Source organism: Sarcophilus harrisii, chromosome 1, assembly GCF_902635505.1.
Source record: "Sarcophilus harrisii chromosome 1, mSarHar1.11, whole genome shotgun sequence".
Classification (NCBI taxonomy): domain Eukaryota; kingdom Metazoa; phylum Chordata; class Mammalia; order Dasyuromorphia; family Dasyuridae; genus Sarcophilus; species Sarcophilus harrisii.
Window position 1 is genome coordinate 560,393,984 of NC_045426.1, and position 13,113 is coordinate 560,407,096.

A 13,113-nucleotide genomic window follows, 5' to 3' on the forward strand; every position below is an offset into this window, starting at 1 on the left:
AAACAAGTATTTTTATTGCTCAACAAATACAGGAGACTATACTTGATTTCCCTATCATTTAAAAAATACTGATATTTACTATGTTCTTGTTTCTTGGAATTGAAAAAACCAAATTGATTTAAATGATTTTCTTTTAACTTTTTTGCTAATGTTTATCTACACATGCTGTCAGAAATAACCTTGTTAAGAAGGTGAAGTTGGTGTCTCAGCAAATCAGGCCCCCTGGAGAAGGCGTTGAATGGCCTGTGCCCCGCTTTCTTTTTTTCTCTTTCAGCACCATCAAAAGGAAAAGTGAGAAAACAGCAGAAACATTAGTTATATCCTGAATTAAATCCCATAACCTACAGGAAAAAATGCACTACAATGAAAGCTCACAGTATTGGCAGGATTTTACGAAAATAATTGGGATTCTAATTATTTGCCTCACATGAACTTGGCAAGACTCACATCTTTTACTAATCCCTTTAAATAAAGGATTTATAGAAAAATGGAAGGTTTCTTTCAACTTTTACGGATTATCTGACTTACCAGCAGTGAAGACAAAAACTTTTAAAAATGGCTACAAATGCCTTGTTCACAAAAGACTTTATTATCTAATGATGCATACTGAAAACATACAGAAATCTGCATGGTCCACTTTACATGCAGCAGAACAATCTTCACTTTACAATAAGTGAGTGTCAACTGTTTTATGTAATAGACAACACTTTAAAGTCACATATCTTAAAGAAAAGCTTCATTTACAAAAGAAATAAAAGGTAAAGAAGCAATTACCGCTTTTAAAAAGCAGCTGCTTTGTTCAAGAGTGGAAGGTTTATGCCTGTATTGAAAGACAACATGATCACAAATAATGAAAACAATGAACAAATGAAACACTTTTACCATAAAGCAGTACACTTTCAAAATGACATACAAATAGTTAAAAATTTCATTATGTTGTCTATCTAACTTTTAAATGAGGACTTTCAGAATTAGACCCCAACATTTATAATTAGTAAATGAAAACTGTTAAGTACTGGTACTATGTCATTGGGAACTGTATTTAACAAAATGTATACAAAGTCTATAGCAAGTTGATTTAAAAAATTAAAGTAATAAGAAACAGTACACTGAAGGCGCTTTACCCATCAAGCGCGCACTCTCCAAATTTTAAATGTGATGAACAGAACAGAAGTTGTAACTACGCCACAGTTGCAATGCCAAAAAATAAAACAAGATCAGTTATTGAACATGCAGGGAATTCTGCCACAAAGCTACTGTCCCTCATTTGCCAGTTGTTCCAGTAAAATAACATCTTAAAACACCAGTGATGTTGATGGTTTAGCTTACCTTCAGTGTACTGAAAGTTGTACACAACCTGCTTTAAAAGAGGAGACCATCCCTGCAGGCAGGCTCAAGAAGGAACAGACCCCTTTCGGCACTGACTACACCAAGGGCATGCTGCTGTGGCCTGCACACACACACCTAGGAAAACGTGAATATAAACAGCATTTATGCTGGCCTTTTTTTTTTTTTTTTTAAAGACAAAAATGAAGCCAAGTCTGCTAAAAAACCAATCATCCACCCAGTATTACTGTTCATTTTATAACAGATTTTTTTTCTTTTTGATGTGAACTGCAACCATTTACATTAGCACTGTACTTGTGTGCAGTCTCAGCAATTAAAACAGTTCTACAGTGAAAATTTTCACATAAGACACAAACAGATTTACTCTAACATTTCTAAAAGAAATATCAGCCTTGGTGTTAATTCAAATATATCATGCTTCCTCAATTTGCGGGGGAAATATTTATAAGTTTATATACATTAATAAACTGCTGTGAAATTTCTTCAGTCTTTGTATTTTAATTACTCAAACCCTTTGAGCTTCTTCATCTCATTTAAATTTTTTCCTGGATGAAGGCATGCTGTAGAGCCTGGTTGATGCTAATTCGTTTAGCTGGGTCCAACATTAAGATCTGGTCCAACAAGTCCTTTAGCTGGTGCACTTTTTTACGTTGGTCTTCAGGAAGTCGCTGGCACCCAATCAAATCAGCCAAGAGGTCCTTGGTAGGATTAATGGTGCTCATGACAGTAACTTTCTCCTAAAAACAGTTAAATTTATATTTACATAAAGATGACTGAGAAAATTCCGTACTGATATGCATACTATTTCCTAATTGAATTGTAAAACAAAACAAAAACCAACCCACACACTACTGCCCTTCAGCTTATCCATTCTCATTACTTTTTAAAAAAGGCAATATGAACAATTAAAACTAATTGAAAAGCTCAATCAAGTACAGTTAAGGCTCTTAAATGTACAATGGTAAAAAATCTTATCTTAAAATGTCTATTCTATTGACCACTAGATTTGCATAGTCCTTGAAGGCAGTTACCATGTATACCATCTATACATGTAATCCCTAAGTACCTGGTTCTACTGTCATTTAGCATATTTCAAATATTAGAAAACCAAAGGAATATTCCATTATGTCCACTGACCAGAAAAATGTAAAAATAAAAACAGTAAATAATACTGGTGAATTATGCTTGGAAAGTCGATCTAATAAAAGTCTCCTCTCTTAGCCTCAAACTAACTTAGAATATACCTATGACATTAGCTATATCATCATGGACAAATGACCTCTCTGAGCCTCAGCTTTCTCATTTGTAAAATGAAAACAATATAAATAATTATCAATTTGTAGGACTGTTGTGAAACTCAAAAAATGTTATGTCAAGGACTCTGTAAATCTTAAAGCACTATATAAATGTCAGCAATTATATCAGAAATGCAAGAAAGGTTGAATAATATGAGCTACAGTTGACACTAGGATTCCAAGTTGACTTTTGGGAGAGGGATTCTGGGTTATCTCCCAGAGTGCTCTCTGGCCCTAAGAAATTCAAGGGAAGTAAGCCCTACACTGTGAACTCCATTGAGTACTTAGATACTTATGAGCTCTCTAAAGGTGTGAACACAAGCATTGTTTCCATCAGTATTAGCAACTTATCACCTTGTAAGGATTCACTCTAAGGTGTGAACCAATAAGTACTGTATCAATTCTATTGAGTTAACACCAGGATTCTGACATCACCCTTGAGTTTCACCTTGTTTCAAGTTGAGTTGACACTAGGATTCCAACAAGCTACAGTTAAAAAGAAAATTATTCTAGAAAGTCAGGCAGCTCACATTGTTTTAGGCATATGTATCATGTCTGTGATGACTCTGTATAGAATCAGATTAAATGAAAGTGTAACTATCATTATGTGGCAGAAATGGAATTTTCCCATTACTTTTAATCAGAAATTCTAGCATTAAATTTCATTTACAAGTAACAGTATTTATAAACGAATACTGCTTATTAAATATTACATTTAAAATACTTACCCTTTCTGTTACTTTATCTACTTCTATATACATGAAGTTGAGATTTTGATCAAAGTGTTGATCTTTGAACACACCTTTTCTTATCATCTGAAAAAAAAATACATTTGGACTATTATTAGATCATCAAGACCCACTATTTTAACCTTTACAAATAACTGATTGTCATTACTTTATCTATGAGCTTATTCATCTGTACAAGGAGTAGGTAGAGCTGGACTAATAATCTCTCAGGTTCTAAATTCTAAGATATTTAATATGACTTCTGAAAAATCATTAGAAATACTCTAAACCAAATGGACAAAAAACCCATTAGCTTTTCTTAGTTTCCTTCCCAAAATCATGTGTTGCTACTTCTGTTGTGAATCGTTTAAATATTATTTGATATCTTCCTATATTATAGCTTTCAATCTGTGTAAATTATTCTCTAACAGAAAAAAGAAAGATATAGTCTCTTAAAAATAGATATAGGTACGTATGGAAGAGAATAGAAAAGAATGGGGGAAAAGCCATTTTAAAATCTTTCCAAATCAAGTTATTGTCATATTCAACAATTTTAACCTTATTCATAGAAACTTGGAAGAAAATGTAAAACTCCATCTGGCAAAGTTCCAACTATACATCATATACATGAATAGGACTCCCATGTTATCTCACCAGCAGCAAAGTAAGTTATCTGGAGACTTGTGATAGCGAACCACTATTTACCAAGTCAACCAATTCCAATTCTGGAAGTTTTTACTTTTATCAAAGCACATTCTGCCTCTTCATAACTTCTGCTGATTCCTTCTCTACCAACACTTTTTGGGGGGTTATCTTTCAAAACTAAACAATTCCCATCTCTTAAATGTATTATGTTCTTTTTAGACACATCCACCAATTCCTTCTTTTTGCCACCCTTCTTAGATACATTCCTATTGTATTGTTAATACAAATAACAATTTAAAGGAGAAGAGAGAGACAAACAGGAAACCAATCATGAGTATTTTACCATTAGTAATAATCATACTACCCAGCTCCAAATACAATTGTTATCCTTTCTCCCTAATACCCAAATCATTCAAAGCTCTGAGTCAAAGTCCTTTCTTTTCTTGTGACCACAGTCTATCACATACTTTGTCAGATCTTTTTTCAACAGAAATCCAGAGGAAGGAAACAGACAAGACAGACAGACAGACACCAACTAAAAAGTGGAAGGACAGAAAATAGAGGTGGGGAAGTAAGTATCCTATATACTGATTATATATATCTAATCTGGCATTAATAGCAATCTCATCCTTGATCCTTTTCCTATTAAACTAAAATCACTATTTAAAGATAAAGGTAAAAGGGAGAAGGAGAAAGGGAGCAGCAGAAAAGAAATATGATTTAGCCTCTTAACTTGCCCCACTCATATTTCTGCGATAGCTATTTTAGGGTATTTCTCCATGCAAAAGCTAAAGTTATTATTATTGAAGACCATTTAGGAAAATAAGAGTTCAAGAAACAAAGAATACACCTGCTAACTTACCTTATTTGGCATTTTTCCTTTGAGATCCATAGCAAGTTTCAACATATGATTATTGGTTTTACCAGGAAATAATATTTTTCCAGTATAAAGTTCATATAGTGTGCAGCCTACAGACCACATATCTATACCATAGTCATAGCTTTTTCCTATAACTGAAACAGAAAGATATTTTAATAAAACTAAATTTAAAAATCAATGAGGTGGTGGTGGTAATAATAATGAAATACAACTCATTCATATTAATCGGGGATTGAGATTAGCCTGGGAAAATAAGACATAACTCCCAAAACTCATTTTAATAATTTGACTGAACTTCTCTCTCCCACCAAATCTTTTTTTAACAGAGAACCTAAAAAAAAAAAAAAAACAACCAAAAACAAAAAAAAACAAACAAAAAAAGAAAAAAACACCCAGCAAAAATATGTTTTCACCTCCTTTTCCATTCCCACCTCTGGCAGAGGTGCTAATGAACAGTAAATTCAGAATACAGGCCAACAGGAGGGAGAAGAAAAAGCAAAGGTCCCAGATAATCCACAAATTTGATAATCAGACCTTGAATAATCAAGAGCAGTCTTCTAAAGTCGAGGATTTTCCACAATTGTTTTGCTACTCTTGCCCGACATGATCAAGACTCCTGTCACAACTACCATCATTCCAACTGAGGAGGTTGAACTTGCTACGGTTCCCTTCCTCATGAATGAGCTCGAGCAGCTGCTGAAGTACGATGGAAAACAGTACTTAGAAATTAAATATGCTGTTTCCACAGCATGTGATGGCCCCAGAGCAAAAGGACATTTGGAGAAACTTACTAATTTCAGGAGCCCGATAAAATCTACTGACGAGATAGGGTGTAATGTCATTATCTGCAACATGTGAAGCCGATCCAAAATCACAAAGCTTTAGAATAGTTTTCGATTCATTAACCTGTAAAACATTATCAAAAATTGTTGTTGATTCATGGTTAACTAAAACAAAACAAGACAAATGAACACTGGGAAGTTAACTGACACATTCATAGAACTTCATTTTAAACTAGGTTTATATTTGCTGCTATAAAATAATCTAAAAAGAAACAAATATTTATCACTTGATTACATTTTAGTAAGAGAGGTTTTTTTTCAATGATGATATGCTGGGCAAAGTTATTTAATTCCATTTTTCTAAATACTTTAAAATACAAGAAAGAAACCCAGAGGCCAATGTCTTTTAAAATTTCCCTGAATTAGAAATTGCTATATATTAAATGGATAAGAAATTAATGATTGATGTAACTTCAATGAAAACAAAGGCAGAATCATTACACCATGTCAAAATGTATTCTTCATCCAAAGGTGCTGGAATATTCAAATTTATAGAAATCACTTGGAAAAAGATGGAATTTGAAAAACATCCTCCCCCCCATATATTAGTCAAGAAAACAGCAAACATTTAAAAATATAAATATGAATTGTATATTAGTCATTTGTTTTCTTCCCTTTTCAAATATTTCAACATACACAGTAACAGTGACATCTGCTGAGAAAGGCTGGAAGTTGCTCCCATGACTGCTGCCATTCATGAGTCAGAAGCATGATCAGGATTAACAAGTGAAGATAATTCACATTCCAGAGTCCCTTCCCCCCTTTAAAAAAGACACACACAAATTCTGAGTTGGGACTTGAACTCAGGCTACTTTCCCCACCCCAAAGACATATAAATATAATGTCTAATTTACTAGCATATAATAATTGTTCAAAAATGCCAGAGTAAACTCATTTAAGAGATTATCAATCTGATTTCTGGCAAAGTATAAATAACCCTTTTGAAATTGGAAGCTATCAAAAGTCAAAGGATATTTTAAAGTATCAATTTTATTTAACTTCTAGGAGACATTATAATATGACAATGTTAATGGCTTAAAATAAAATTTCTAAAGTGAATTTTCAAATCAATCTGTCATCAGTGAATTGCTTGGATTTAAGACGTCTTGAAAATAAACATGTATGATGTATACATTATATAGTACTACATGGAATAGTTCACATAGTACCACCAAAATCAAAGTACATATGCCATTGTTTAACATTTTATATTATTACTCATTCCCCCAAATGGCAAACCTTTTTCTGAATTCACTGCCTTATTATAATTCTCATCCTCTAAGGTTCAATTTCTTTCATGGGAGTAATGAAGGGAAAATAAACAAAGGGGACTACCTCAAATGAAGCCCATATTTGGCATTATCCCATATGAAAGCTTGAAAGGTAGGACTCATGCTGGTCTACCAAAACAATCACAAAGAACATTCTGCAAAACAGAACTCAATTTGGCTAAGCAAATTTCTTTAATCTAAAAACCTCCTAGTACTTCAGCACTCTTTTTTACTTTTCATTGTTAAGATTCATAACACAATAAAAGGATTTTGTAGGAAAAAATATTAAGTCTTTATACATTTTCTCATGTAGCTTAATATTTAAAAAATTTTTTTTATTAAGCTAACATTATATAATTATATAACTATAAGTGAACTATTTAAGACTCTGACCTAAGATATAAGCAATGTTTTTTTTTTTAAATTTCAATTCTAAATAAATATTAAGGTACCTACCAGCTTATTTTATATAATCAAAACTGCTCACAACATAGTATGCTTTGAAATACTGCTTCCCTCAGAGATCAAGAAAACAATATAGTATAGTGAAGTAGATAATTAAAGATGTATGCCATAGAATTTGCATTGAGAGCCCAATGTAGGGAGGGAGGGCCATGTCAAATTGTAAGAATTGTCCCCATAGATGTAGAAATTAGGAAGCTACCACCCAGTTTCTTGAGGAACAAGATTCTATGAGAAATAAATTTGTAGGACAAGTAGTAACAGAAGGCAACTTAATCGATACTGATACTAAAATTAAAAATCAGCAAGAAATCTTTACTGGCTAATAGATTTAACAGACTTGCAAGAGGACATGTAGTCCAAACCCCTCATTTTACAGATGTGGTAACTAAAGCCTAAATAACTGACTTGCTCACACACAGAAACTGATCCCTTTCAAACACATATGTGAAAAACCACCACCACTACCACCAATCACCTTACCAGCAACAGTGGAACTGCTAAGAAATACTTCTAGGAAATATTAACTTACTAACAATAAGAAATGGTAACTTTCTAGGTTGCCTTTGCTCATCAGATTATTTTGAATTAAATAACACAGGGCAACTATGGTATGGGAAAAGGTTTATGGATAAGGATTTTGATGCTGTCTGTTCTATATGAGAGATACCCATTGAGGATTATCTATTACCTTAAAAAATAAAATCACAAAATATAATTTGGGAAGCTACAATAGACAACAAATATAATATAGCCTAAATAAAGGTAGTCAGGTGGTATAGCAGATAGAACACTGAACGTGGAGTAAAACCCAATTTCAAATACTTACTATCTGTGACTGAACAAATCGCCTGTCTGCTGTTTGCCTGTTTCTGAACTATAAAATGGGGAGAATAACCTTCCTCCCAAGACTCTTGTGAAAATCATATAAGAATATTCTAAAGCACTCAGAACAGTGCCCGGCTTATAGTAGGTACTATTTAAATGGTACCTATTGTCACGTGTTTGAAGTCTGTGGCCAATTCCAGATACCTCATTATATCTTCATGACTATTCCTTTCCACTTACAACTCCACATCATACTTCTGCAGAATCATGGTTGATTTTAGTGATAAGACCCTTTGCACTGAGCTGTGATGATTCTTATAAGACAGAGAGGCCCTTGGATCTATAAACGATGCTTTCCCAGTAAAACTTGCTAGGTAGATGTATTTATAGAAGCATAAACTTTCTGAATTCATAATCATCTCTATAACAAGAGGAGGCACAATAAGTGCTATGTTAAATTCATAAACACAGGAAGAAAAAAGGAAGGAACCAACATCTTGTTCTTTTATCTCATTATTCAAATAGAATATCTGTTCATTACAATTTAAAAGTTAATTTTAATTTTCTAATCCTCTGGAAAATTCATTCTTGCTGAGCAAAATTTTACTTTTATTCTTTCAAATAATAAAAAAGTACTTTTTGAGAATATTTGCATTGGTTAGAAAATATGATTTGCTTAAAACCCAAATACAACCTATGATCAGTGTTACTTTTCAGTATTCCTTTTTCTTTCAAAAAGGGATTATTTTAGAGGCATTGTCTATTTTTTGTTCAATACAATATCGAATTATATGTTCAAGAATTAGTTGTAGTTTGAAAACAGAAAATTCATTTTTATCAAAATAATTTTGTAAGTATATATAGTATATTTTGAATGTATATTTCACTTACCAGGATATTGTCTGGCTTGATATCAGCATGTAGGATATTGCACCTTTTAAGAAGCTTTAATGCCAAGAATAACTGCTGACTATAGGATCTTACAGCCTTAATATGAAGACCAACGTCCTTTCCATACTTTTTCAAAACCTCCCGTAAATTCATACTTTTTACAACAAAAGGGGAGAAAAAGCAGGTTATAAAATGTGTGATATAAATATAAATTTAGAAATAAGCATTTGCAAAATCACAATGGCAATATTGGATTAAAAAGAAAATTTTTCCTTTGAATGAATTTCATTCCATATAATTAAAAGCTTGACTTTGAGGGATAACAACCATTTGTTTGTAAAAATTTAGATTTTCTCCATTCTGAAAAATGTGCATTGGCTTCCTTTCAGTTTACCAAGTCCTCTCCTAGTCAAAAGTATTGCCCAACATCAGAAAGGTTTAAAAAAAAAAAAAAATCATTTCAGATACAGGAGAATGCCTACATCATTATACGAAGGCAGGTTGTGATAGAGGAACATTTTGTTCAGAAACAAAAATAAGGGTGGAAAGGTGGAAAAGTAAACTCAAGTCTGATTGAGGAAGGTGTTTGCATTTTCTAAGTAATTAGAGAGCTGCTGAAAGGATTTCATTAGGAAAGTGTCATGCTCGGATCTAGGCAAGAGACAGATAATGATGCTAGCAGCTTATAAGAAGGATGGGCTGGAGAGGAAGGGGGGAATCAGGTATACCCATTGTATTGCTGTTCCATGATAGCCCAAGCAGGCAGTACTAATAACCCTTTCTCTACAAGGGAGGGCTAAGCAGAGAAGATGGTCATGGGAGACTAACAAATGCTTGGTAACTGACAACACAGGAGAGAGAAGAATGAGGGGAGAATTCAAACCTAAGAAGACAAGGTGATAGTATCAAGAAAAATAGGAGTGACTGGGAGCAGGTTTAGAAAATGACTTGGACTTTGATTTGACATCAAGATAGACATATGCAACAATTACTGGATGATACAGACTGAAACTAAAGGAGAAAGATTAGGGCTCTATTTAAACATAACTGGCAGACACATGCACAAAGTGAAAACTAAAATTTATCAGAAGAGATTGTCAAGGAAACACAAAGGTAGAGAACAAAGGTAAACAACCATGGAGGCAAGAGGATAACAAACCAGCAAAGAACAATGACAAAGTGGGGAAAGTAGGCAAATCACTGAAGAAGAGTAAAATGAGAATAAGCTCATGGGCTTAGACAAAAGCATCAGGAGAAGAGCAAGAAGTTATGTTTCTGTAGCTCTAAGACTTAACAAAGGACTTTTATCCAGAAGATAGGGAGACAGGGCAGAGCAGAAACCGAGTTTGATGAGTGAGCATGTAGTAGAGGTAGTGGTGATAAGTCATCTTATAAATGAAGAGAAGATTATAATCATCTGCTCTACAGTACAATGAGACTACTTAAAATAAGTGCAATCATGGGAATTAATACACATTTTATTAAAATGTGGTGTTTTTTTTAGGGGCAGCTAGGTGGCACAGTGGATAGAGAGCACCAGTTCAAATCTAACCTCAGACACTTAACATTTCCTAGCTGTGTAACCCTGGGCAAGTTACTCAACCCCAATTGCCTCAGGAAAAAAAAAAAAAAAGTTTTTTTAAAAAAGAACACTGGAATGGAGACAATACTAAATCAGGAAATAAATTATTCTGGTTCTATTATTAAGGATATTTGCTTTACCTCTCCTGAACATGACCAATACAAAACAGGGCATCCCCAAAGTCTTAGTAATGTTTTAAACTAAAGCTTTTGGGACATTCTATTTAAATAATAAGCAAAGTGTAAATACCCTTACCAGTTGAATCATAGATCGTTTGAAAAAGTATATTAATTTCAAAATAACAAAATTACATTTTAAAAATCTGATTCAGAAGACATTTTCCTATCTTATTTTTAGCTCTTAATTCTTTCTGGTTTAAATATTTTCTAGGAGTTAGCTAAATAATTTAAGTTTCAAAAAACAACCTAATCAGACTGTGGGCTCTTAAAGAAACTGACCATAAATGTAAACTGTTTAGATCAAGAAAGGAAATTTCGCTATAGTGTTCAGTACACTAAAAAATAACACATAGTATATGAAGTAATGAAATATTGTTCTATAAAAAATGAAGAGACTGATTTTTAGAAAGGTTTGGAAAGCATCTGAATGATGCTGAGTGAAACAATCAGAACCAGGAAAACATGGTACACAGCAACAGCAAGACTCTGCAATGATCAACTATGGTAGGCTTGTTTCTTCTCAGCAGTTCAATGATCCAAAGCAACCCCAATAAAATATGGATGGAAAATGCCATCCACATACAGAGAGCGCGCTTTGGAGACTGAATGTAAATGAACACATATTGTGTTCACTGTTTTTTCTTATTTATTTTCTCTTGGTTTTTCTCTCCCAACATCATTCATAAGTATGTTTAAAAAAAAAAAAAAAAAAAAGTTGTTTTACATGTAACTGAGGAAAATAAAAAAATAAAACCAAACAAAAAGTTCTGCTTAATAAAAGATGCTAACAAAGAAATTTCTATTTAATTTACATATTTTGACATTTTTACCTTAGAGGCTCAAATACAAGGCAGAGATGTTGTTTATGGTAAAAATGTCGGAAGAGCCGTAGACAATGAAATTTGTCATCGGGATCAGCATCATTAAGTTTCTTCAAAAATTCCAGTTCTTTTAAACCCGTTTTTTGCCTAAAAACAAAAAATAAGCAATAATAAGTTTAGTGGAACATATTTAGTAAACAAAAATAAATCTGTCCTGTTTTGGTTGTGTTTTACATCTTACAGATATTTTAATGTATTTGAAGAAATTACTAAGAGATCAAACTTGGCAGGAAAAACAGAATACATAATTTTGTAACATTTTTTAGAAGTTGGATTAGATGAAAAGGAACAAAAAACCTTATTAAACAATAAAGGAAAATGTATATGCCATCTTTTTAAAATCAGAATTTTTCTACAATAACGGTTACAACCACTCTTATAACTATGCTACTCAGCTCTGAACTGAATACAAGCTTCTTAATATCAATTAGTATTCATAATTCATCTAACAATTTTCTACTTTTATATACATTATTATACAGTTACAATATTTATTCTTAGAAAAAGTTACCTAAAATATCCACTCAAAATAGTAGAATAAGAAGTTCATTTAGCTACTTTTTATCTCAATGAATTACAATTTTCTATTAAATTACTTATGTTTCCTTTACCTCATGTCTTTCCTGCTACCAGTTTTCTTTCTTTTCACTGTTGTTTATTTTCTTTGAAATGTTGTTTGTACTGTCTGTTAACAGCTCAGCTTGTTATTAGCAGGTAATATATTAAAAGAGCTAATTCAATTCATTGCTAATTCAATCATTGGCAGTATTGGTGGAAAGGTTACATATATTAAAAAAATACAACACAAAAGGTTACATTATGTTTAAAAAAAATACAACTGAAACCTCCAAACTTGACCACATTAACTTTAATAATTAACAGATAAAGTCTTAAGTTTTAAATCAATGCCTTTTCTCAACACTATTGAATTTCAATAATAGCACAATGGGTAAAATACCAACAAAACCTATAGCCTTCTATGTAATAAAGGTGTTTCTTCATTCAGGATATGACTAAAGTTATCGGATCCAACCTTAGAATGAAGATGTATATTCTCTTAGATTATATTATCATTACTTGTATCTTTTTCCTACTTCTGTTTACCAGAGTAAGCTTTGAAATCAGAAACTAACCTATCTTGCATACTCCAAAGACTCATGCACATACCAAATTCTTAATAAAATTAACCAATTCCTTCAACCAGAAAAAGAAAGTGGCTTTCATTAACTGTGTTGCCAAATCCTTTATTTTTAGCAAAATCTAAATCAAAAGTTAAAACTAA

The 13,113-nt window shown here is 32.5% G+C and overlaps 2 protein-coding genes across 7 annotated transcripts in view; one reads left to right on the top strand and one right to left on the bottom strand.

Annotated features, from left to right (window-relative positions):
- FAM217A (family with sequence similarity 217 member A) overlaps window positions 1-1,190 on the top strand; it is a 60,437-nt gene extending 59,247 nt beyond the window's left edge. The window contains exon 8 of the mRNA XM_031946926.1: window positions 275-1,190. Coding sequence (XP_031802786.1) covers window positions 275-326 — 52 coding nt within the window. The 3' untranslated portion in view covers window positions 327-1,190. The remainder of the gene's footprint in view (window positions 1-274) is intronic.
- PRPF4B (pre-mRNA processing factor 4B) overlaps window positions 569-13,113 on the bottom strand; it is a 42,490-nt gene continuing 29,945 nt past the window's right edge. Inside the window, exons 10-16 of one of the 6 annotated variants that reach the window (XM_031946920.1) lie at window positions 11,781-11,918; window positions 9,190-9,343; window positions 5,687-5,801; window positions 4,878-5,029; window positions 3,371-3,457; window positions 1,330-2,084; window positions 569-820 (exon numbers count right to left, since the gene is read on the bottom strand). In XM_031946920.1, coding sequence (XP_031802780.1) covers window positions 1,881-2,084; window positions 3,371-3,457; window positions 4,878-5,029; window positions 5,687-5,801; window positions 9,190-9,343; window positions 11,781-11,918 — 850 coding nt within the window. In that variant the 3' untranslated portion in view covers window positions 569-820; window positions 1,330-1,880. Of the gene's footprint in view, window positions 821-1,329; window positions 2,085-3,370; window positions 3,458-4,877; window positions 5,030-5,056; window positions 5,592-5,686; window positions 5,802-6,374; window positions 6,499-9,189; window positions 9,344-11,780; window positions 11,919-13,113 lie in introns of those variants that run through there. The other 5 variants (XM_031946919.1, XM_031946921.1, XM_031946922.1 and 2 more) reach the window with 5 other exon arrangements.